At 39.6% G+C, this 27013-nt stretch overlaps 1 protein-coding gene across 1 annotated transcript in view; it reads left to right on the plus strand.

Moving 5' to 3' along the window:
* ANXA4 (annexin A4) overlaps window positions 1–25847 on the plus strand; it is a 77801-nt gene extending 51954 nt beyond the window's left edge. The window contains exons 5-13 of the mRNA XM_040224111.1: window positions 545–658; window positions 1746–1836; window positions 3180–3259; window positions 5391–5447; window positions 13033–13126; window positions 18851–18946; window positions 19552–19610; window positions 20616–20738; window positions 24760–25847. Coding sequence (XP_040080045.1) covers window positions 545–658; window positions 1746–1836; window positions 3180–3259; window positions 5391–5447; window positions 13033–13126; window positions 18851–18946; window positions 19552–19610; window positions 20616–20738; window positions 24760–24819 — 774 coding nt within the window. The 3' untranslated portion in view covers window positions 24820–25847. The remainder of the gene's footprint in view (window positions 1–544; window positions 659–1745; window positions 1837–3179; window positions 3260–5390; window positions 5448–13032; window positions 13127–18850; window positions 18947–19551; window positions 19611–20615; window positions 20739–24759) is intronic.
* Window positions 25848–27013: the final 1166 nt, after the last annotated feature.

The following is a 27013-nucleotide window of genomic DNA, read 5'->3' on the forward strand; positions in this document are numbered from 1 at the left end:
AGGGACTCTCAAGAGTCTTCTTCAACACCACAGTTCAAAAGCATCAATTCTTCGGCGCTCAGCCTTCTTCACAGTCCAGCTCTCACATCCATACATGACACTGGAAAAACCATAGCCTTGACTAGACGGACCTTTGTTGACAAAGTAATGTCCCTGCTGGTGTCTGCTTAATGCAAGACAGCTGGATTCTCATATGTGCTTCTGCATTCACCTTGTTGCGATACCTGGTGTTGGTTACAATAGGAAGAAAACCTGGTCTTGTACAGATAGGTAGTTGGGAAGGGGAGGAGTATTTTCATAGCCTTTTCACATAACTGTGGATCTGTAGACGCGTTGAGCAGGCTTTGGAAAGCTCCACCGGACAGCTGTGAGGGGATGAGGGTGTAATGTCAGATCCCAATGTCTTAGTGTTCTTATGAAGATGGTTTTGAGGACGTGAGCCCCCTGAGAGGGTCTTGGAGACCTCAGCCATCCCTGGACCTCACCGAGGGCGGCTGGTTTCTGTTACTGGAGCAGCTAAGCGGAGCACTTGCTTGTGTCCCAGGACCTGATGGACGACTTGAAGTCGGAACTGAGTGGCAACTTCGAGCAGGTGATCCTGGGGATGATGACACCCACAGTGCTGTACGACGTGCAGGAGCTGCGAAAGGCCATGAAGGTTCGTGCTCCTCTCCTCCTGCTCTTGGGGTTGGGAGTGCAAAGGCGGACCGCCACCGGGCTTTCTCAAGAAGCCGTGATAGAGGCCTGAGAGTGTGGAGGAGGAGGGTATAAGGGAAGGATTTTCCTTCATTTAAGACAACTTCAAAACAGGACATTACAATCTAGCGACTGTAACTTCAAAGTTGTTTCCCCAAAAGTTAAGAAATTCTTTCCTCCCTGTGGCCCACTGGGGAGTGATTATACTTGTGCTTGTTGTGTTGCTGCTGCTGCTGCTAAGTCGCTTCAGTCGTGTCTGACTCGGTGCAACCCCATAGATGGCAGCCCACCAGGCTCCCCCGTCCCTGGGATTCTCCAGGCAAGAACACTGGAGTGGGTTGCCATTTCCTTCTCCAATGCATTAAAGTGAAAAGTGAAAGGGGAGTCGCTCATTAGCGACCCCGTGGACTGCAGCCTACCAGGCTCCTCCGTCCATGGGATTTTCCAGGCAAGAGTACTGGAGTGGGGCTTGTGTAACTCCAGACAATTTCTTGCCATATTAGCTCCTATTTTAAGATATGGAACTTTTGACTGACACCGTGAGGGCCTCTCGGGCTGCTGTAAACTCAGAACCTGCCAAGAGTTCTCAGCCTCCCAAGATGCTAGAGCCACTGTGCCCTACACCAGGCTCTGCCAATTTTTAGCAACCAAGTACAAAATTCAATTATGACTGCCTTCCTCCCTCACGTCAATGAATATTCAGGCTCATGGAAGATTCTGGGCTAGTCACTGGGAAACAGAGATAACAGCCTTTGCCAGAAGATTCTGCCCTTCAAAGGAAAAGTACAGGGGAGACCAAGGCAAGACAAAATCCCCAGAGGGTAGAAATTATTCCTAACCAACACTCAAAAATAGCCCATGAAATGTTTGTTATGACTAATAAACATGTTGGAATCTGGATAGGAAAGTTAAAAATGAGCAAATCCTATTGCTGGAACTAGGTGAGTTGTCTTTATTCTCTGCAGATTTCTGGTTGTATTCCTCCTGTGTCTGGGACTCAACTTGGTAACCTGACTCATAACACCCTCTCCTCTGGCTTTTACATTTAGGGAGCTGGCACGGATGAGGGCTGCTTGATTGAGATCCTGGCCTCCCGGACACCCGAGGAGATCCGGCGCATAAACCAGACCTACCAGCTGCGTATGTAGCATCCTCAGGGGTCTTGGTGGAGGCCCTGTCCTCTGAGAAGTAGACTGGAGTGGGAGGTTACCCACTGAAACACTGACCACGAGGGAGCCTCAGCTACAAGCTCCGCTGTCAGGCAGATCCCTGTCCATCCAGATGACTGTTGGCTTTTCGAGACTTCTCAGGTGTACCTGCCTCTCTTCTTAGGCTATCCAGTGAAGTGTTTACTACCCTGAAAGCTGAAAAGCTGTTCTTTAGTATCAAGCAGAGAATCAAAGGTGTTTATGCAAATGTGGTGGCACCACTGAATTGTAGCTTTCTAGGGAGTGGCCTAGAGGAGCAATCTCCTCAATTTCTTACCTTCAGACTAGGCTGTAGGTCCCACAGCCACCTCCAGTGGCAAGACTCCCCTCTTAAAAATCTCCAGAGGAGCCTTTAAAAGAGGCATGTCTTTTTGACCTAAGAATATAATAAAAAATGTCCAAAGGTTCAGATCCCACAGTGTCATCTATATTAGCTTAAAATGTCCAGCAGAGTGGCTAAACAAAATACGGCACATCCATACAACATAATCATCAAAATGTATATCGGGGGATGTTATTAAGTTACAATGAGTGGTATGGTATACGAATAAGGGAAAAAGACAAATCATAAAATGAGATGCTGTGATCCCATTTCTTAAAGAAACAAAAATAATATGTGATGTGGGGAAAATGAGGAAGGATATTCACCAAAATCTTATCAGTGATTATTTCTGGGTGATTAGATGAGGTTTTGTTCACTGCCTCCCTGTGCCCCGCCCCTGCCACTTCATTTAACTCATTCAGTTTTTCCTGTTTTCTGTAATAAACGTACAGTTCAGTAGAAAGAAAACAAATAGTAAGAGTTTTTTGGTAGGTGTTCAGAGTGGGAGGGTCGAAACCTGGGAGTCTGGTTCTAGCGCTGACGGCCTGTGGTCTTCTCCCTGTGGACAGCCCGCTGCTTGTCCCCAAACACAGGTTCAGGAGCTCCGCCCTGTTTGCCTTTCCTCATGCTGCTTAACCAGCTCTGTGTCACTGCAAACCACATTCAGAACAGATCCCTAGACAGTAGGAACCGCCAAAGAGGGGATCACAGCCCCGCCTTCTTAAGCCCCCATGTAAGCAACAAGAGCATCTTGTCTCTGCTCTAATCATCAACTTCTCTTGACCATTTTACAAGACTTTAGTTTTTCATCAGCTGTGTATGGGCTGAAAAACCTCACGATGAGCTGCTTCAGTAATCAGGCTGGTCAAGGAGAGGGCGGAAGACTCTGGAGTATGACCCGGTGTTGGGCAGAGATCTTCACTCTGATGTCACTAATTTGACTCTCTTGCTAGAATATGGGCGGAGCCTTGAAGATGATATTCGCTCTGACACGTCATTCATGTTCCAGCGCGTGCTGGTGTCTCTGTCCGCTGTGAGTCGCTCCCACCTTTGATGGGGCGGGGGTGGGGGAGTGGGGGTGGGGGGTGATGGTTTATTGAGACGTTCACTCTCTACCGGCTCTTCCAGCCTTTCTCAACCTTTCAACCTCCCAAATGGGAATTTTCCCCTGTGTTTTTCTGAAGCCTCTCTGTTATTTTATATTCTCTCCTTTAAAGACTCTAGCTAGTCATGCATCCCCATTTTTTCTCATTTATGCATACAAGTACCTAATATACGCCAGACAATCATTTCTCAGTGCACTGAAAGTTAGGAATGTGGTTAAAAGGCAGTCCTGGGCTTTAAGAATTTATATTGTCAGAAGGGGATCTAGCAGGCCCATGTGTCGCTATAATAAATGCATGAAAGTATGTGCCCAAAAAGAGGCACAGAGTAGAAGAAAGGTTCAAGGAGAGATTTTGGTTGCAGAAACAAAGAAAAGGCTTCATGGCAGAGGTGCTGGCTGAGAGAGGACTGGGAGGGTTGCTGGAATGTCAAGAGGCACAGGTCTGTGGGGGTACATTCCAGGCAGAAAGAACAGTGAGGACAAGACAAGGAGTCAGGAAACACGGATCGGGTTCAGGGAACAGTTGGCTGAGCCTCTGGACTAGTAATTCTAGGAGCCAGGTGGGAAAATGAACAGGGGTCCCATGTTGGGGAGAGTTTGTGCTTTTTTTCGGAGAGCTGTGGGGAGCCTCTGAAGGTTTTGAAGCAGTAGTGATGTGATTGGAACTTCTTAGAAGAGTAATGTTATAGCGGTGTTCCAGTGAATTGAACTGGAGGAGGGGAGCCCAGGCAGGAGGTTACCTTGGTATTCCAGATATTATGAAGAAAGCAGGTCTGGGCCAGTGTGGGGGCAGGGATGCCAGAAAAGAGAGATGGATTTACAAGCATTTCACACAACTTCACAATTTTATCTTTAGGCCTGACCTCCTTCCGGAGTGTGAGACTCTCATTTCTCACTGCCTTCTCCCTGTTTCCTTGTGGATATTCTGCCATCACCTCCGTCTGCTCAGCCCTCCTAAACTGTGCTTGAACTCATTTTGCCTCCAAACCAGCTCTTCTTCCTCCCTCATCTTTTTCTATTACTGTTGTTTCTGTTCTTCCAACAACCAAAGCAGAAGCCTGGAAAGCATCTCCAACTCCCACCTTGCTATGTCTCTGATGTTTACTTAATAATGCCAGCCTGCTTTTCTCTTCATTTTATTTTATTTTTTTATTTTGGCTGTGCTGGGTCTCCTTTGTGGTGTGGGGCTCTTTGTTGTGGCATGCCGTCTTTCTCTAGTTGTGGTGTGAGGGCTTCCCTAGATGTGGCATGGGGCCTAGTGCACACAAGCTCAGTAGTTGTGGCACTCGAGCTTAGTTGCTTCGCAGCATGTGGGATGTTAGTTCACCAACCAGGGATCGAACCTGAATCCCCTGCTTTGGAATGCAGATTCTTAACCACTGGACCACCAGGGAGGTCCCAACCAGCCTGCTTTTCTTACTTCCTGCCCACTTTTTCTTTTCCTCCCAGATTTACCACTGCAGAGCCATGCCTAGATTGTAGCATATTGGAATAGCCTGGCGATAAAATAGTGTAACAAATCAGAGAAAAGTAGCCCATTTTGCCACACTTTGGGATTCCTCTCTCTTCAGTCCTGCCCTCCTGGTGTTGGTGAGGGACAGGGCACTTTTGGGTGCTCCTCAGGCCCCCGCTGTTGGGCCCAGGGTCTCTTGATTCTCCTCTTTTCCCAGCTCCTATGTGGCAGAATTGATCAGCATAAAGTTGTCAGTTAGGGAGACTTAAGTCAGCTGGCTGGGAAGACATGCGAGTGGAGGAAGAGGAGGAAAAAGCAGGGTGTGGTCCTGGAAGGAGCTCTCACCAGGCCGTATTTGTCCTCTTGCTCCTTCAGTTGTCAGAGACACCCACACAGCATCAGGCTTGCCCTCTGTTTGATCAGATCAGAGCCATGGGAGTAATGCAAACACATTTGAGGACATCTGTCCTTTCTCCCTAAACTGCACTTATGCCCCTTCTGTCTAATCACCCTGTCCTTGGGTTCCCAGACATTCTGTCTTATCAGAGCACCCAAATCTTCTTGGATCCTCTCTCAATCTCTGTGGTTTGTTTTTCTCATTCTCAGGGAGGCAGGGATGAAAGCAATTATCTGGATGATGCTCTCGTGAGGCAGGATGCCCAGGTTAGTAGAACTGCAGCTTCTTTCTTCTCTTTTGCCAATAAGACAGGCCAAGTTGGTGGACATCTTCTTATATTTCAATGGATATTGGCCAAGCTGGAATTTGTTATGAAAAAAGATTCCCACAGGTGCCTTTAATAGCAGAAGTTTCTTGCAGAGATACCTGGGGCTTGGGGCTGGCTTGGGGCATCAGTATATTAGCACCCCTGGGTTTCAGATTTTCTAACATTGGGACCATGGTGTGGCTGCCCCCACAAAATCACAGAGTGTCTTCTGAATCACTAGGAGATAAAGGGACCTGCCTATGCTTTGTTGACCTCACATTTTTACTTCCCCAAAGAGAACATTTAATACAACCTATGTAAAATGGGTAAAACTAATACCAAACCCTAAGAGGCAGTTGCTTCCCTGGTATCCAGCCCACAGATGGCTGCCCTGAAACCAACTAATGGTATTTTTACTGTGACCAGATAACACTAAAAATAATAACTAATAAAACCTAGTAAGGACCTGGTTTTGTCCTTACCAGGGGCCAAACACTGTTCAAAACTCTTTACATGAAGTATGTCATCGAATCCTTACAATAACCATATGAACTAAGTATTGCTATTCCCATGTTATGGACAAGGAAATTGAGGCTCAGAGAAGTCAATATCTTGCTCAAGTTCCCATAGATAATAAATGACAGAACCGGGATTTGAACCTACACAATTTGGATCTAGACTTTGTTAACCAGTATATGACCTTAGAGAGAGATTTGTCCCATTCAGGATGAGGGGCAGAGGATGAGATGGTTAGATCACATCACTGACTCAATGGACCTGAATTTGAGCGAACTCCAGGAGAGAGCAGAGAAGAGATGAGCCTGACATGCTGCACTTCATGGGGTCTCAAAGAGTCAGACACAATTTAACGACTGAACAACAATAAAGCACTCAGGATTGTATAGGAAAGAACCTTTTGCTTTCACTAGAAGTGAAAGGAGTTTATGAGTCCTAAGAGTTCTGAAGACTGTTCAGAGAGGCCCATCCCATAAGGAGATACAGGAAATTGCCTTCAATCCAGAAGCTTTGAGGAAGGAGAAGATATTAAAACTCTCAGATGCTTATGTGAATTTCAGCTACCTCTAGGAGAACATTTGGGGGTATGCTGGAAGGAACTTCCATAGCCCAGGTGAATCCTGAATTTAGTTTTTTAAATTAACTTATTTACTTTAATTGGAGGCTAATTACTTTACAATATTGTAGTGGTTTTTGTCATACATTGACATGAATCAGCCATGGATGTACATGTGTCCCCCATCCTGAACCCCCCACCCACCTCCCTCCCCATTCCATCCCTCAGGGTCATCCCAGTGCACCAGCCCTGAGCACCCTGTCTCATGCATCGAACCTGGACTGGTGATCTGTTTCACATACGATAATATACGTGTTTCAATGCTATTCTCTCAAATCATCCCACCCTCGCCTTCTCCCAGAGTCCAAAAGACTGTTCTTTACATCTGTGTCTCTTTTGCTGTCTTGCATATAGGGTCATCATTACCATCTTTCTAAATTCCATATACATGTACACTGTATTGGTGTTTTTCTTTCTTCCTTACTTCACTCTGTATAATAGGCTCCAGTTTCATCCACCTCATTAGAACTGATTCAAAGGAATTCTTTTTAATGGCTGAGTAATATTCCATTGTCTATATGTACCTCAGCTTTCTTATCCTGGATCCTGAATTTAAATGAAGAGTTAGTGAACAATTTATTCCTGAAACATTAATATCCACTGTCACTTTTTTTGTGGGCTTGCCAGGTGCTAGGCATTGTGCTAACTACTTTACATTTTTTTCCTTATAATAAATCTATAAAGTAGATATTACTTCTGTTTTATAGACTAGGAGACTGATTCTCAGATTTAAATAACTTGTATAAGATTACATAACTGATGGAATTGGGCTCTTTGACTCTAGGTCTGTATGATTTTTTAAAACCATGCAATTCATATTACAAAGCTACAGTAATCAAAAGAGTATGGTATTGGCATTAAAACAGACATACAGATCAATGGAATAGAAGAGAAATCTGAGAAATAAACCTACACATGTATGGTCAATTAACTTATGAAAAAGGAGCCAAGAATATACAATGGGCAAAAGATAGTCTCTTCAATAAATTTTGTTGGGAAAACTGAATAGCCCTAAGCGAAAGAATGAACCAGAACCGACTACCTTACTCCATACACAACAATTCACTCAAAATGAATTAATGACTTCAAAGTAAGACCTGAAACCATAAAGTTCCTAGAAGAAAACATAGGTGATAAGCTGCCTTACATGGGTCTTAGCAATGATTTTTTTAATCTGATGCTGAAAGCTAAAGCAACAAAAGTAAAAATAAACAAGTAGTACTGTATCAAACTAAAAAGCTTCTGCACAGCAAAAGAAACCATCAGCAAAATGAAAAGGCAACCTATTCAATGAGAGGAAATATTTGCAAATCAGATATCTGATAAAAAGTTAGTATCTAAAATATAAAAATAACCTGTACAACTTAATAGAAGTAACCAAACAGTGCAGTTTTAAAATGGGCAGAAGATCTGAATAGATATTTTTCCAAAGACATCCAAATGTCCAACAGACACATGAAATGATGCTCAACATCACTAGTCATCAGGGAAATGCAAGTCAAAACCACAATGAGATATCACCTCATTCCTGTCAGAATGGCTGTCATCAAAAAGATGACAAACAGCAAGTGTTGGCAAGGATGTGAAGAAAAGGCAACCTTTGTTCACTGTTGGTGGGAATGTAAATTGGTGTAGCCACTATGGAAAACAGTATGGAGTTTCCTCAAACAGAATAAAAATAGAACTACTTCATGATCCAGCAATTTCACTTCTTCTATCTGCCCCTCAAAAATGAGAACACTGACTCAAAAAGACATATGTACCACCATATTCATAGGAGTATTATTTACAATAGTGAAGAAATAGAAACAGCCTAAGAACCCATCAATAGATGAATGAAAAAAATGATTGTGTATATGTACAGAAGAAGAATGCTCTCTAGCCATAAAAAGAATGAAATCTTACCATGTGCAAAAATGTGGATCGATCTAGAGAGCTATATGCTGCCTGAAATAAGCCAGAAAGAAAAAGACAAATACTATATAATCTCACTTATATGTGGAGTTAAACAAACAACAACCAAGGAAAAATCAAGCTTATAGATACAGAGAATAGCCTGGTTGTTGCCAGAGGCAGGGGTGGAGGTGGGCAAGATCGGTGAAGGAGGCCAAAAAGTACAGGCTCTGTTATGAAATAAATAAGTCATGAGGGTGTAATGTACAGCATGGCAACTACATTTAATACTAGGGACTTCCCTGGCGGTCCAGGGATAAAGACTCTTCTTTCACTGCAGCAGGCACAAGTTTGATCCCTGGTCGGGGAGCTAAGATCTTGCATGCTGCACAGTGCTACCAAAAGTAAATAAATAAAATTGTGTTAAAAAAAACAATAATACTATATTGCATACTTGAAAGTTCCAAAGAGAATAGATCTTAAGAGTGCTTATCATAAGAAAAAATACTTTGTAATTATATATGGTACTAGATGGTAACTAGACTCATTGTGGGGGTCATTTCACAATATATACAAATATAAAATTATTATGCTCTACACCTGAAACTAACATAATGTTATATGTCAATTATACCTAATTTTTAAAAAACACAAAAAAACCATGCAGTTCAACAAATATTTGGGAGTTCTTCAAGGAGCATAGTTCTCCTTGGAAGTGACCAGGTGAAAAGGTACTTAAAAACAAATATGGGCTGGGGGAAGTTGGAAGAACTAGAACTCATTTTTCTGTATCGTCCAAGTCTTACAACGAAACAAGGAATTTAAGAACCACTGTCCAAGGTTTCCACTCTTCTTCCAAAATAAAACAGGAGGAAAATCTGGTCAGGCTTTGTTCTTTAACGTACATCAGCAAAGGGACATTTGCAGACTTTGGGTATTATGGAACTGGATTTTGAGGCAAGTAAATGAGTTTGTGATGAGAAGAATTATCAAAACAGGTGAAATTAGGTAGTAATTTATTATCAAAGGTAGAAAATTTTAAATATAGAGAAACTAAATGTGCAATTTTATCTATTCTTGAGGTGAAAATTGCACTCAAGGAAGTAACAGATAGTGTTCAGAATTCCTACTTGAAAAAGAAATACATAATGTATTAAAAGCACATTGAAAATGCCCTTCAGAGCTTTTGTTAGAATATGGCACATATTTGACTCCCTTTGAAAAACAAACCAAGAAATACAAAAATAGAGAGAGATGTGCATCAAAACTGGAAACCGTGCCAGATGGGCAGCAAAGCTGGGCCAAGGATGCAGGAGTTATTCCTGCCCCAGAAAAGAGGTTCACACACACACACACACACACACACACACACACACTGCCCCCGATGGAAATAGAGTGGCTTCCTGCAAATGGGGAGACTCCTCAGGGAAGACTTGGCTGTGTCTCAGCCGCCTCCACTGGACTTGCAGCAAGTCCTCCTGATTAAAATTCATCCAGATGAAAGTGAGGAGCTCAAAGAAGAATCCATTGCACTGTGTTCCTTGCAGAAAACCAGGTCTGGATAAACTGTTTATTATTTCAAGATCAAAGATCATGAACATGCACTAATCTCAACTCAAATACTATGTGGCCCATGAAGAAACTGGGGCCCAAAGGGAGGCAAACAGGGGCTCACTTTAAGGAAGAGACAGATTTCAGATCGCTCTGGATCCTGACATACCTAAGAGAAGGACAGATTTTAATTAACTAAACAAGAACTTTAAAAAAAAAAAGATGCAATGAGAAAGTAATGGAGCTGAAAATGGAGCTACATGAAAACAAGAGATAAAGAGAAGGCTAGATAAGTGGAAGGGAAGTGTTCTTAGACACAAGGAAAGGAGACTTCCCTAGTGGTCCAGTGGTTAAGAATCTGCCTTCCAATGCAGGGGACTCGGGTTCAGTCCCTGGTGGGAAACTAAAATCCCTCATGCCCGGGGCAGCTAAGCCTGAGCACCACAACTATTGACCCTTGTGCTCTAGAGCCCATGTGTCACAACTCAGACCTGATGCAGCCAAAAATAAATAAATATTCTAAAAAGAAACAAGGAAAGACAGAATAAACATTTATTAGAAGCGGTACTGATCAGAAACGACACTGCACAAAACAGTCATTGTTGTCAAAGGCAACGCTGAAAATACCTCCAATTTTCAGGGAAAAAAAAAGACAAAACAATCACATAAGATGAGGACTATAGGGACTTCCCTGGTAGTTCAGTGGTTAAGACTTTGCACTTTCATTGCAAGGGATGCAGGTTTGATCCCTAGTCAGGGAACTAAGATCCCACATGCCATGTGATCAAAAAATAATAAAAAAAAAATAATAAAATTAAAAAAACAACAGATGAGGACTATAGAGGAAAGACAGTGGAGATTAGAATCTCAACAAGAAGGATATGGACAGACTTGCCCTAATATATAATTAAATGTATAATAAATGTACAAATGAATTAAAGCATGTGGTCCTGGTGTAAGATAGGGAAAAGTCAATGGGATAATTAGAAAGTCTAAGAGCAGAACCAAGCCTATGGGAGAATATACAGGAATATATACAGAATGCATGCATTTCAAGTCAGTGAAGAAAGCACAGATTACTCAGTGGAGTTGGAAGAATTGGCTGACCACTTGGGAAACAATCAAGTTAGATCCTGACTTTCACCTGACAGCAAAATAAATTCCAAATAGATTGAAATTTTTAGCATAAATAAAGTAAACCATAAAGGTAGTATAAAAAAGTTAAATATTCTTTTTTTAAATCTGGAACTGGGAAGGGATTTTGTATGCATTTTCTTTAAGATAGAAACCATAAAGGAAAAGGATCAGTAGTTTGGCTAAATTTTAAAAAGAAAGAATTGTTTTACCAAACAATACCACAAACAAAATTAAAGATCAAATGATAGAATGGGGAGAAATTTCACACTATGTATAGTAAGCTTAATATGAAAATATATAAGTAAACTACAGTTTCAATACTGTTACTGAAACTTACTCTTATTCATATTTGTTCTGAATAATAATGCCCCGTTTATTTAAAAAAAAAAGACATTGGACGTTAACAGGCAACTCAAAAAAAAAAAAAAAATAGAAATGGCTAATACACCAAAAAATGACCAACCTCACTAGTTATCTTAAAAAACTAACACAAAAAGATACCATTTTCTACCCATAACTAAAACTTTACTCTTTTCAAGTTAGTTTTTCTGGTATTTTACAAAAGTATCATTCTATGACAGATGGAAAGTTCCTTGTTTGCCCACATGTTCTAGTTAAAATTGCTGTATAACGAACCACCTCAAACTTGTAATGTCAGAGGTCTTAGCTGGGAAGACTGGAACAGCTAGAGGCGGCTCAGATGGCTGGGGGTAGGAGTCTCCATCACTCGTGTCTGGTGTCTGGGCTATGAACCGGGCTCACCTCAGCCTTCAAAAGGGTCTCCTACCTGTGGCCTCTTCAGGTGGCGTGGGCTTCCCAGAGCATGGCGGCTGCCTTTCAAGAGGGACCACCTAGAAAGCCAGCATTCCATGAGAACCAAAGCTGCCTGACCTTTATGACCTAGCCTCAGAAATCAGTCACTGCCCCTGTACTTTATTGATTGAAGCAGTCACAAGCCTGCTGAGAATCAAATTTGAAAAACACTGAATTAGATAAACCTTTTGTGCCCTGCCAGCTTTAAAATTCCACAGTCCTCTGTATAGAAAAAAGAATCTAGAAGAAAGTGTATATATGTATAACTGATTGATTTTGCTAAACACCTGAAATTAACACAACATTGTAAATCAACTGTAAAATGATAAAATTCCATGGTCCTGAGAACTGACTCTTTAATCATGAGGCAGCAGAGAGGGAGGTGAAGAAACAGCTGAGTAGATGGAGATAAGCCCAAGGAGCGACAAAATGTATCAGTGAAGGGTATTTTGAGAAATTTAACAAGCCAGCTGGTGGTTATAAATGAACAGTGGGCAGAGAAGCCACGTGCCACTAGAGAGAAGTAAATCATGGGTCATTCTAGAGTGGTGTTGTCCGATAGAACTTTCTCTAATGTTGAAAATGTTCTACAGCTTCTGTGTCTAGTATGGGTAGCCACTAGCCACATGTGGCAATTGAGCCCTTGACATGTGGCTGGTATGGCTGGGGGTTGAATTTTAAATCTTCTGTAGTTAATTAAAATTCAAATAGCCACATGTGGTTAGTGGCTACCATATGGAACAGCCCAAGTCTAAGAATTCCTTTTGGTTCTTAAACCACGAAGTCTGCATGTTTGCTCTGACTCTCCGGGAGATATCATAGAGTTCCATTAGGTATATAGTCTTATACCTAAGGAAAAATCCTGAGTCATTTCCACTCACTGCCAACACCAATTCTACCCCCGTCACCAGGAAAATAAAACTAAGCCAACTCCCGCTCTTTGAAGTTCTGGAAATATTTACAGATGTTCTGGCGCCTTCTCTGTTGTGTTTTAAACTTGTGCTTTGTTTGGCTTCAGGACCTGTATGAGGCTGGAGAGAAGAAATGGGGGACAGATGAGGTGAAATTTCTAACTATTCTCTGTTCTCGGAATCGAAATCATCTGTTGCATGGTAAGGCACTTGCTTTTTTTTCTAAAGAAACTATTTGAAAGATAGTGAAGATGATATTACCCGTAATTGACAACTTTTATTCCTTTACTTGGTGCAAAGACCTAATTATACTGAACTGTCTTAGATGTCTCAGTTTGGAAACTGTTAAGTGCAATGATATGTGTGAGAGTCAATTGCTGGAAGATTAATTATGAGTAATTAGCATATATGTTCATAGAAGTTTGGCATTACTGTTTGTAGGAAACTCACTTCCATAGTCAATCTTTTTTTCTAAAGTAGCTCTATTTAAATTTAGTTATGTAAGACAAAATCTTTAGTACATCAGCAAGTATTAAAATAGAAATATTTGTTGACATTTATTCTTATTTAACATCCAAGTTGTAAAAAGCTAATAGAAGTAATTTCTTTAGGGGGTATGTTGCAGAAGATGAAGAGTGGATAATTTCAGATTTTGTTTCCTATATGTAAAGTTTCCGTTTTGTTTCTGATAGTGCTAGTCTTTGTAATGTACTTTTGAGTTCTTTGGGGAAAAGGCACTATACAGCTGTAGAATATTTGTTGTCTGGTTTTTCTTCCTGTTAAAGGTTTAGCAAGATATTTCATCTTTTATATAAGCTCTCTAGGTCTTTATGCTGTATCCTAATTTTATAAACTCATCATGCCCTTATAATCACTCGCAGTTTACAAAACTGGTGAGAAATTTGAGGCGAATGAGTTTGCTAAATTGAAAACTTTAAAAAATAATTGAAAATTACAATATATTTGAAAGTTGCAATTATTTCAGGTATTCCACACTGACAGTAAGTGATTATTCCAGTTATTAAATGTCATGAACTATCACCAGATGCAGGACTTCCCAGGTAGCTCAGAAAGAATCCACCCGCCAGTGTAGGAGACCCAGGTTCAATTCTTGGGTCAGGAAGATGGTCTGGAGAAGGAAATGACAACCCACTCCAATATTCTTGCCTGGTGAATCTTCACGGACAGAGGAGCCAGGCATGCTACAGTCCGTGGGGTTGCAAAGAGTCAGACACGACTGTGCACACAAGCATCATCAGATGCACCAACTTCTGATTCAGCTCCCTATTTTTTTGCCTTCCCTTGCCTGATTATTAATAAAGCACATCTCCCCCTGGTGATACTTTTCAGGAACTGCATGTCCTCAGACGTGGATTTAATGCAAATATTAATATATTTTTAACAATTTTAACTTCTAGGCACAAGTCAGTAGTGTAACTTGTGCTTGTAAGCCACTGGAAGAAAATCTTTTAAGCATTATTTGAACAAAGAAAACATCGTAGTTTTCTTACCAACCAACAATAGTGAGGATTCATAATAACTAAAATTTTGTTAATTCTCTATTTTCCAGGTGCAGTGCTTAGTATATTATAAGTATTGTTTGTTGCAACATAACAATGAAAGCAGACATTATTTTCCCCATTTTCAGTTCAGTCACTCAGTCATGTCCAACTCTTTGCGACCCCATGGACTGCAGCATGCCAGGCCTCCCTGTCCATCACCAACTCCCAGAGTTTACTCATACTCATGCCCACTGAGTCGGTGATGCCATCCTCCATCATCCCCTTCTCCTCCCGCCTTCAGTCTTTCCCAGCATCAGGGTCTTTTCCAGTGAGTCAACTCTTCGCATCAGGTGACCAAAGTATTGGCGTTTCAGCTTCAGCATCAGTTTTTCCAATAAATATTCAGGACTGATTTCCCTTAGGATGGACTGGTTGGATCTCATTGCAGTCCAAGGGACTCTCAAGAGTCTTCTCCAACACCACAGTTCAAAAGCATCAATTCTTCAGCGCTCAGCTTTCTTTACAGTCCAATTCTCACATCCATACATGACTACTGGAAAAAACATAGCCTTGACTAGATGGACGTCTGTTGGCAAAGTAATGTCTCTGCTTTTCAATATGCTGTCTAGAGCAAGCGTCTTTTAATTTCATGGCTGCAGTCACCATCTGCAGTGATTTTGGAGCCCAAAAAAATAAAGTCTGACACTGTTTCCACTGTTCCCCCATCTATTTGCCATGATCTTCGTTTTCTGAATGTTGAGCTTCAAGCCAACTTTTTCACTCTCCTCTTTCACTTTCACTTTCATCAAAAGGCTCTTTAGTTCTTCTTCACTTTCTGCCATAAGGGTGACGTCATCTGCCTATCTGAGGTTATTGATATTTCTCCCGGCAATCTTGATTCCAGCTGTGCTTCCTCCAGCCCAGCGTTTCTCATGATGTACTCTGCATAGAAGTTAAATATGCAGGGTGACAATATATGGCCTTGATGTATTCCTTTTCCTATTTGGAACCAGTCTGTTGTTCCATGTCCAGTTCTGTTGCTTCTTGACCTGCATACAAATTTCTCAAGAGGCAGGTCAGGTGATCTAGTATTCCCATCTCTTTAAGAATTTTTCACAGTTTATTGTGATCCATACAGTCAAAGGCTTTGGGATAGTCAATAAAGCAGAAATAAATGTTTTTCTGGAACTCTCTTGCTTTTTTGATGATCCAATGGATGTCAACAATTTGATCTCTGGTTTCTCTGCCTTTTCTAAATCCAGCTGGAACATCTGGAAGTTCATAGTTCACGTACTATTGAAGCTTGGCTTGGAGAATTTTGAGCATTACTTTGCTAGCATGTGAAAGAAAGAGAGTGAAAGTCACTCAGTCGTGTCCAACTCTTTGCGACCCCATGGACTATACAGTTCGTGTAATTCTCTAGGCCAGAATACTGGAGTGGGTAGCCTTTCCTTCTCCAGGGGATCTTCCCAACCCAGGGATGATTGGACCCAGGTCTCCTGCATCGCAGGCAGATTCTTTACCAGCTGAGCCACAAGGGAGCCTAGCATGTGAAATGAGTGAAATTGTGCGGTAGTTTGAGCATTCTTTGGCATTGCCTTTCTTTGGGATTGGAATGAAAACTGACCTTTTCCAGTTCTGTGGCCACTACTAAGTTTTCCAAATTTGCTGGCATATTGAGTGCAACACTTTCACAGCATCATCTTTCAGGATTTGAAACAGCTCAACTGGAATTCCATCACCTCCACTAGCTTTGTTTGGAGTGATGCTTCCTAAGGCCCACTTGACTTCACATTCCAGGATGTTTGGCTTTAGGTGATTGATCACACCATCGTGATTATCCGGGTCGTGAAGATCTTTTCTGTATTTTCTGTGTATTTTTTGCCACCTCTTCTTAATATCTTCTGCTTCTGTTAGGTCCATACCATTTCTGTCCTTTATTGGTGCCTATCTTTGCAAGAAATGTTCCATTAGTATCTCTAATTATCTTGAAGAGATCTTCCCATTCTATTTATTTCCTCTATTTCTTTGCATTGATCACTGAGGAAGGCTTTCTTTTCTCTCCTTGCTGTTCTTTGGAACTCTGCGTTCATATGGATATGTCTTTCCTTTTCTATTTTGCCTTGTGCTTCTCTTCTTTTCCCCAGTTTAGAGTAGAGAAAACTGAGGCTTAGAAAATGTGTCAATTGGATTTTTTAATTCCAAGTGATACACACTAAATAATTACATAGGAAAAGAGGAGACAATATAAAATGGGATAAAAAAGACATGGAAAATGCTAGCAGTTCACTGTACTGAAGAGAGCTGAATAGCTCTAGAAAGACTAGAAATCAAGGCAGTTCTGGGAAATCTCAGTAGAAGGGAGTCATGGATTCATTTCTAAGGTAGAGTTTTCAAAAATCAGGTTTTCATTAAAAATGCTGATTCTTGGATTTCCCTGGTGGTCCAAGAATCTGCCTACCAATGCAGGAGACATGGGTTCTATCTCTGGTCTGGGAAGATTCCACATACCGTAGAGCAACTAAGCCTGTGTGCCACAGCTACTGGACTGGCACGCCCCAGATCCTGTGCTCCTCGCAACAAGAAAGGCCACTGCAGTGAGGAGTCCGAGCCCTGCAAACTAGAGAAGAACTCCCACTCACTGCAACTAGAGCAAGCCCAAGTGCAGCAGCCAGAACCCAAGACAGCCAAAAATGAGTCAAAATAAAATCACAACGCTGATTCTTGAACCCCTACTTCAGATAGGCTGATTTAGAATTTCTGAGAGTGACACCCAAGTAGTTTAACGGGTTTGCCAGGTGATGCTTACATTCTCTGAGGTTAAAAATTCCTGTGCTTTTAGCCATCCTCATGGTCTGCTCAGTCAAAAAATTTCCAGGAGAGTAAGGCTGATTGGTCCTAGTTGAATGAACTGCTCACTCAGTTGTTCGAGCTTATGGTATATGTTCAGTGAAAGGAGTGTCCCTGGTTTGACAGTCCTGTGAGAATCACTGATGGGGTTGTGGGATAGCATTCCAAAGAAAGCAGTGTTAAGAAGATAAAACAGACACACACTCTAAGTAGGCTCCAGAGGAGGCAGCAAGAGAGGAAAATATGTATATAACATTTTAAAGTGTGTGTGTGTGCTTAGTTGCTCGGTTGTATCTGGCTCTTTGCAACCCCATGGACTGCAGTCCACCAGGCGCCTCTGTTCATGGGATTTTCCTGGCAAGAATACTGGAGTGGGTGGCCATTTCCTCCTCCAGGGAATCTTCCCTACTCAGGGATCAAACTCACCTCTTATGCATTGGTAGTTGGATTCTTTACCACTGAGCCACATGGGAAAACCCTTAACATTTTAAAATATTCGTTAAGAAAGGGGAGAATTTTTAGTTATGTTAAAGTCTATTAAAAGATGCAAGCAGATCTTCTCAAATGTGACTAAGTTTAGAAAAGGTTGAATTGCTCTAATTTTTAAAAAAAATATAGTTGATTTACAATGTTGTGTTACTTTCCACTATACAGCAGTGATTCAGTTATGTGTATGTGTATATATATATATATATTCTTCTTCAGATTCTTTTCCTTTATAGGTTATTATAAGATACCAAATATAGTTCCCTATGCTCTACAGTAGGATATTATTGTTTATCTATTTTATATGTACTAGTTTTTATCTGCTAATCCAAAACTCCTAATTTTTCCCTCCTCTGCATTTTCCTTTTGGTAACCATAAGTTTGTTTTCTATATCTTTGAATCTGCATCTGTTATGTAAATAAGTTTATTTGTATCATTTTTTTTAGATTCCACTTATAAGTGATATCATATAATATTTTTTTTCTCTGACTTCATTTAGTATGATAATCTCTATGTCCATCCATATTGCTGCAGATGGCATTATTTCATTCTTTTTGATGGCTCAGTAATATTCTATTGTGTGTGTGTATTTATATATATCACATCTTCTTTATCCATTTACTTGCTGATGAACATTTAGGTGCTTCCATGTCTTGATGTAAATAGGAATTGCTCTAGTTTTGATGAGCTGAAAGGAAGTTGAATATACAGGTGATTGCCAAGGCAAAAATTAAAGAAGAGACACACTCTGCTTATCAAAGAAACAATGAGAAAAGAAAGTGTATCTTTCCAGATACACTCCACTCATAAATCTCCACTTTATTTGGTGAAAACAGATTCCCACAGAAGGGAAATGACTTGCTTTATGTCTTCCAAGATTCACAACATTCCTTCCACATCTCCTCTGGCCCATTCCACTTGTCATAGGCACCCTGGTTCTCACCCACGTTGCGAACTAGTTTCCTCTTGAAAAATGCCAGAGAATAACCAGTAAAGTCTAGTTAAAAAAGCTCTTTCTCTTAAACATTTTAGTTTCCTCTATTCCTTTTTTATTTTTTTATAATTTCATTTTGTTATTGTTTGTAGTGTTTGATGAATACAAAAGGATAGCACAAAAGGATATTGAACAGAGTATTAAATCTGAAACATCTGGCAGCTTTGAAGACGCTCTGCTGGCCATAGGTAAGCTGGTAGGAAATGGGGCATGGAGAAACAAATGTTTACAGGCTTTCCTCCTTGTTCTCAATTTGTCATCATGGGTGGTAGAAATTTTTTTTCAGGGGTAGAAATTTTTTTTCAGGGATAAAAATTTTTTTAAAGCACTCATGATATGCAAGCTAGAATTTTAAGTGAGAAATACTATATACAGCCTGATTGTTATTGTACCATGTGGCTTTATATATTTTTCTATCCTTTGTGCCTTTATATCTCAATACATGGAAAGGTTAATCCTATACTGCTTCTTGCAAGTCTGTGAATGGTTAAAACTAATAACTATTTCATATGGTACAGATAACAATAATCTATTTGAAATTTTTTGGTGCCTTTGCTTTAATGGCCTTTATTAAGTATTTCTTCAGGAACTTGACAATAAATTGAGGGTACTTTCCACCTGGGAAAATGCATTTAGCATATTCTATGCTCATAAAACATTGTTGGCTACATTTTTCCAACAAAACGATAAAGAGATACTATTTCAGACCTTGTAGAAACAATGAGAACAACTGTCACTTTTTTCTCATAGATTTTATCTGTAATTTTTTCATTTTTTTTAATTCTCTTGACAGTAAAGTGCATGAGGAACAAATCTGCATATTTTGCTGAAAGGCTTTATAAATCCATGAAGGTAAATGGCCTTATTGTTGGCGTCTGAATGGCTCTGAGGGTCTTATATGTCCACCTTCATATGCTTATTTACATACCCCACACAAAGTAGCCAAAATCAGCTTGAGCTATTCAGTTAAATTCTTCAAATACTTCACCGAGTGCTTGCTAATAATAATGCTAGATAATACGTATTGAGTACTTATATAATGTGTGATCACTCTTCCTAATGCTTTATATGTATAATTTTATCCCCATAACAGCTCTGTGGGGCATGTACCATTACCAACTTCCATTTCATAGATGAGAAAACTGAGGCATAAAAAGGCTAAGCAATTTGCTCAGGGTCCTAATGGACAGGAATGCCAACCCTGGCAGACCGGCTTCAGAGCCCCAACTCCTAACCATGAATGGTACTCTGTGCAAGCACTCTTGCTGAGGGGCAAGAGAGATCAAAATCTGTCCTTACTCTCAGAAAACTTCTAGCCTTGACAGGAAGGCAGGTATGTGCAAAACACCATAAGAACAAAACAGAATGTAAGACAGTCACTGAGGATCCCAATATCATAATAAGGACACAAAGGAAAGGGTATTTTAAAAAAATATTTGTTTGGGGGGTGAGGATCAAAAACGAATTTATAAGGAACTGGTATATTTAAGCAGAGCCTTAAAGGAAGTTTTACATCAGAGGATTTTACATGGTAGGAAGGATGATGAAGCTTCGAAGGGAAGGATGACGTGGTGGGTGGGATCACTGCAGGTGAGGCAGGCGGGCTGGAGAGCACAGGGTATGTCTCTAGGAGGGCAGAGGGTGGTCTCTGCTGGTCGGCACACAGAGGGTTGAAAAAATAAGTTGGAGAAAGTCTTGAGCTCTGTGAGGAGGAGCCACATTCCACAGGCGCCTAAGGTTATAGTCCAAAGGACGTCAATGGAAGACTGATACATAGTCTTGCCTTGATAGACTAACGAAGGGCCCTGTCTGAAAACCAGCTCAGCTCTCTATGCAAGGATCTGGTTTCTTCCTTAGGGCTTGGGCACCGATGACGACACCCTTATCAGAGTGATGGTTTCTCGAGCGGAGATTGACATGTTGGACATCCGGGGAAACTTCAAGAGACTCTATGGAAAGTCTCTATACTCCTTCATCAAGGTGGGTCATGGGAGCCAGGGGAAAATGCTGATGAAAGGAGGAGGTTCTGACCTAGGTATTTAGACACTTCCTATCATCTCCTTCTTGTCAGATATCCTTCCCTTTAAAGATGGTACTCTCAAATATTTCCAGTCTCTCTCCTTTCACATGGATGTGAATCTTTCTGCCTGGTTAGAAGCTGAAAATATCTGCCTTCTAAATATAGTAATTATTTCATGTGGATCCCAGACAGAGAAAGATTATATTTTAATGAATGGTCTTAAGAGCACAATTTCCATTTCTACCTGCTTACAATAAAAGGTAAGCTACTGAATCAGTCATCCAGAACCTCATCCTGGGCCAGCTGAGGTCTGCTGAAAATAAGGGAAAACATGACGGTTATCCTGGATTGCTGTTCTTTACCTGGCACCAGACTTCTCGTCCTAACATGGCGAGAAGTAACATGGTGGGGAGTAATGAGAAATGATTGACATTTCTCAAAACCCCTCATTACTGGGATTTTCCTTTGAGGAAACCAGAAGGAATATGAAATATGAAACCAAGACTCATGTCCCTAGAAGCTGGTGTTGCCAGCACAGTAAATGTCAAGTCAAGATTTGATCTGTGAATTAAATATTTTGAACCTACTCATAGCTTGGAGAGGTGTAGCTACTGGGTGATTGGAACTGCGGAGTTTCTAACTATGTCTACAAGGCATTCAGAAACTTGTTTCTATTTCTGTACAATCTGTGAGGTCATTTTATTTTGCAGTGCTGAAATATAGCTAGCTGTAAGTAAAACAATTGTAAGATTCAAGGATGACTGTAAATGAAGCTATGGGAAAATATTTGTAACATATAATATAGGGTTAATATCCCTATCTGAAGAGCTTGTACAGATTACTAAGAAAAAGGAAAAAAAATCCAAAAGGAAAACTTCGACAAAAAGAAAACATGAGCTCTATGAAAGATGAAACACAAAATGGACACTATTATGGATAATGTTTAATTTCACTAATATGTAATAGATTACAAATAAGAACAGATCGTCATTCTTCACTAAATACCTTAACAAAGTTTAAAGAGATCATAACCAGCTTTGAGAACGACTTGGGGAAAACTCACCATCTATTACGGAAGCACTGTAAACTAGTCTAACTTTCCTAGGAGGCAATTTGGCAATAAATGTTTAAAAAATAAACTATACCTCTTATTTAGCTATTGTTAGTGTTTAAGAGGGAGAAGGCAATGGCACCCCACTCCAGTACTCTTGCCTGGAAAATCCCATGGGTGGAGGAGGCTGGAAGGCTGCAGTCCATGGGGTCGCTGAGGGTCGGACAGCGACTTCACTTTCACTTTTCACTTTCATGCATTGGAGAAGGAAATGGCAACCCACTCCAGTGTTCTTGCATGGAGAATCCCAGGGACGGGGAGCCTGATGGGCTGCCGTCTATGGGGTCACACAGAGTCGGACACAACTGAAGCGACTTAGCAGCAGCAGCAGTGTTTAAGAATTTCTTTAGGGGAAATAATAAGATAAAATTGCCCTATGCACAGAGTGGGAGAAAATGTTTACAAATCATATCTAATAAGAGTTTACTATCCAGAATATATAAAGAATTCCTACAACTCAATAACAAAGAGACAAACAATCCAATTAAAAAATCACAGAGGGTTTGAATATCTTCATACCTACTAAGATGGCTATAATTAAAACAAAAATGAAAAATAACAAATGTTGGTGACAACGTGGACAAATTGGAACCTTGTGTATTGCTGGAGTGAATGTAAAATGGTGCAGCCACTGTGGAAAACAGTTGGGTACTTCCTCAAGTAATTAAACATAGAATTACCACATGACCCAGCAATTCCACTCCCAAGTATATATACTCAAAAGAAATGAAAACGAGGTTGTACACCAATGTAAACATTACTCATGATAACCAAAAAGTGAAAACAACCCAAGGGTCCATTAACAGATGAATGTTTACAATGTGGTAGATACATACATAAAATGAATGAAGTTTCTGACACATGGATGAGCTCTGGAAACATGCTAAGTGAAATAAACCAGACACAAAAGGACAAATACTGTATATGATTCTACTTACATGAAATATTTAGACTAGGTAAATTCATAGCGACAGAAAGTACACTAGAGGTTATAAGGGGCTGGAGAAAGAGGGGAACAGGAAATTCTTGCTTAGTGGTTACAGAGTTTATTACATATTATTTTCATTTTTATTAACTAATAGGGGATGACTCAAATTATGGAAATTCCATACAATGGAATACTACGCAGACCCTAAAATGATGGGGTAAAAAATATTGACTTGGGAAAACAGCTCAACAAATATATTTACATTATGTGTTTGTATATGTATAAATATGCAAATATATGTGTTTACACACACTCATATCATACAACGCTGGAAAGTCTAAAAATAAAGACTAGATGGCCCATTCAGTAACAATTGCCAAAAGGAGCAGGTAAGAAATAGAAAATATGTAAATAATTTTAAAAAAGACAGAAATGAGGTTAAAAACATAAGTTATGATAATAAATAAACTCCCAGATTAGGTAAAAATACAAAATCCTACTGCATGCTGTTTATAAAGAACAGCAGAAATACAGTGATATGTAAGAAGCTTAAAAAAGAAAAAGCCAGGGAAAAGAACATTAGACAAATAAAAGGAAAGCAGGGGTTATACTATAAGTAAAAGGAATTCAGGACTTCCCTGGCAGTCCAGTGGCTGACTCTGGGCTCCCAGTGCAAGGAGCACAAGCTCAGTCCCTAGTTGGGATCCCTCATGTTGTGCAGCATGGCCAGAAAGAAAAAAAAAAAGAATTTAAGGAGGAAAAGCATTCAACAGAAAAAGTGGATCACTGTATATTGATAAAAACTACACATTACAACCAAAATTAAATTACCATGAAACTTTAGGTGCCAAACAGTATTGCATTCAAATATACAAATAAGAAACTTGAGACTTTAGAAGAAGATGTTGATGGGGATACTTTGCTGGATACGTTTAACACATCCTTATCTTTTGACAGATCAATGAGGTAAAGTATCAACAAGAGTGTATTAAGGTTTAAATAATAAACATTAAACTTTGAATCCAATCCCGTCTTTTCTAGTCACCCATGAAGCACTAACAAAAACTGATCTATTATTTAGACCATGAAAAATTCTACATAAAAAATTATTTCTTCTTTCTAGAAAGCTATTTTGCAAACCATATTAAAGGAAAATGCACGATCATTAATCTGGCAATTTCCATTTTATGAAAAGTTATTCTGAATAAGGTATTAAGAAAATGTACAAAAATGTCTGTTTATTACAGCAGTGTTTTTAATAGTGAAAAATTAGAAACAACATAAATACCCAATGCTGCTGCTGCTGCTGCTAAGTTGCTTTAGTTGTGTCCGACTCTGTGTGACCCCATAGACAGCAGCCCACCAGGCTCCCCCGTCCCTGGGATTCTCCAGGCAAGAACACTGGAGTGGGCTGCCATTTCCTTTTCCAATGGATGAAAGTGAAAAGAGAAAGTGAAGTTGCTCAGTCAATGGGGGGAGATCAAATAAATTATTTTACCTATGTAAAATGGAACACTCTGTGTAACCATTAAGGAATGATGTTTTGGAGGAATATTTAATAATGGGAAATCAGCAATATTAAGTAAAAAAGCAGAATACAGATGAATACTACAATCTCATCATGTAGGAATCTATATGCATAGAAAAAAGTCAGAAAGGATATACAAAAACTAAAATGTTAGGCATAGTAATCTCTAGATGTTGGAATTATGGATGATTTTTATATTCTTTTATGTCTTTATTTTCTACATTGAACAAGTGTTCTTTTGTAATAAAAAATAACAAATATCATTAAAAAAAAAAAACAACCCTCTCCTAGAAAAATCCAGGCAAGACTGGAAAAGTTAACCTAGGCGACTTTGAGCTGTATATTCTATTTTGAAGCCTGTTTCTCTGACTGTAACTCTGCTTTTCTTCCCCACCCCACCCCCACCTCCCCCAGGGTGACACATCTGGAGACTACAGGAAGGTGCTGCTCATTCTCTGTGGAGGAGATGATTAAAATAAAATCCAGAAAGCCCAGGAAGATTCCCTACACTTTGAATTCTTTTTAACTTAATTTTTCTACACTGCTATTAGCATTATCTCAGAATGCTTATTTCCAATTAAAACGCCTACAGATGCCTCCTAGGATATAGCCTGTATTATTATTCATCTATAATTACCCACTATGATGCTTTAAAGCTGTACTTGCATTTCAAAGCTCATAAAACCTAAAAGGAGATTTCAAATTAGAAATAAGAATGTGCTCCATGTTTTCAACAGATCTCTTCCTGTTTGTGTTTCACAGAAATTGGGGTATATTACTTCATATTTTCTTTTTGGAGAAAACTATTGAAGTGGAAGACTGGAAGACTGTTCTAAAATCTCTTTTATTCCCTCATTCTATTATTAAGAGTGGCTAGTAATTTCTTGATTTGAAATTGTCAGCGTCTAGTTAGTAAGAGTAGCTATCCATTTTTCTATTTTACATAGTCATTGTTTGAAAGCATCTACACATCTGCTTTGTTTAGGTTTTCATATAAAGTGCTAGGTGATCTTAGTACTAAGTTCAGCATTGGAGATTCCCTCCATCACATCTTACATTAAGGTCAGTTAGACTCTCCAGGTTGAAGTATAACAAACTCACTGACTTGTCTGAACAAATTCAACTCTGTGGTTATACAGATCATATATGTCTGACTATCAAACATAAATGCTGAACATTCCACAATATTAGGGTTAATAATAATATTATAATAATAATGGTCTTAAGCCAACTTGAAGATGAATGTGAAAAAATTAAGTGTCAAACTGCATATTCTGGTGATGGCGTAGTGCTCTGAATTTAGAAATTTTTGTGCTAAAAATAATTTTTAAATCATTTTAATTTTGTTGATTTGAATACTTGCATTTTGTTGATTTACACTTGCACTGTGCCTTTCAACTCTAGAATTATTGTAAAGGTGTACTTGGATTTAATTTAAAAGTTCGGTTTGCATATAACACAGAAAAATAATTCCAATAAAATATGGTGTCTTTCAAATGAGGTATATGTTTTCTCTGTTTAACTTTTCTGCTTTTGAGTTTTTTCATCCTGGATTCTGAAGTGAGAACTTTTTGAAGGATTTATGTTACTCAATTTCTATTAGAAAGTACAGCATTAAGAAAAATAACATATTTACCCTTACAGCTGTAAAACTAATGTTCACGTATACCAAACTCTACTTAATGATAGAAAATAGTATATTTAATTTATCTCTAGAAATGAGTGATGGTCTCAGTTCTACTAAGTAGAACATTCATATTAAATAAGAACAGTTGTCTTCTTTGTTCATTCTGTAATATTTATTGTATTTTGATGGGTGAAATATAGGGATTTGTTTCTTCTTGCCTACTGCAAGTGCTTGACTATTGGTGAAAGCTATTTACGTGAATATTTAGTCATTGCAGTTAATTATAGGAAGTAGTACTGCTGCTTCAATACCTACCTAGCAGAGCATGCAATCTCCAGGTCAACTTTATTTAGCTTTGGAAGCACTCCAAATTTTTGGTGATTTTATCTTTAAATTACATTGTTGGCCAAAAGAGTTCATTCAGGTTTTCCCATAAGGTGTTACAGAAATACTTGAATGGACTTTTGGCCAACCCAATATATGACTTAGCCAGAATTTTAAAACAAATTGTATATGTTGATGGGAAGCTTTCTAGAGAGGCGGTAAAGCCACCGTGGGGGTAATGATTGTTAAGTTGAACAAGCACGACTTTGTAATATGCTTAGGAAGCAACTTAGTTTTTTTCTCCCACTATCCATTTACATTTATCCATTGGGTCTAGTTCTTCTGTCTTTAGGTGAAAATTCTAGATAGAGGATAGGGTCGTGACTTTTCTGGTCATTCTTAGGTTTTAAAAAGTCTACTGTGCAGGTCATAAAATAATGTCATTTCAGTAATGAATGTTTTCAGTTAAAATTCCAAACTTCATTTACAGTTGAGGCTTCTCTCCTTGTTCAGCTCTGGTTTATTGCCAGCAGGAAGCTGGCATTTGGAGACAGTGATCTGGTGGGCTTCTTTTTTCACCTTGGCTTCCTTCTAGACCTCCCCTTCCCAACCTAGCAGGAAGAAGGAGAGTAAATGGGAACAGGAAACTTTTTACCTACTAGTGCTGTGATGGTAGATGATCAATGCTGTGTTTAAATGTATCAGATGTTTAAAGCT

This window comes from Oryx dammah, unplaced genomic scaffold (genome assembly GCF_014754425.2).
Source record: "Oryx dammah isolate SB20612 unplaced genomic scaffold, SCBI_Odam_1.1 HiC_scaffold_25, whole genome shotgun sequence".
Taxonomy (NCBI): Eukaryota; Metazoa; Chordata; class Mammalia; order Artiodactyla; family Bovidae; genus Oryx; species Oryx dammah.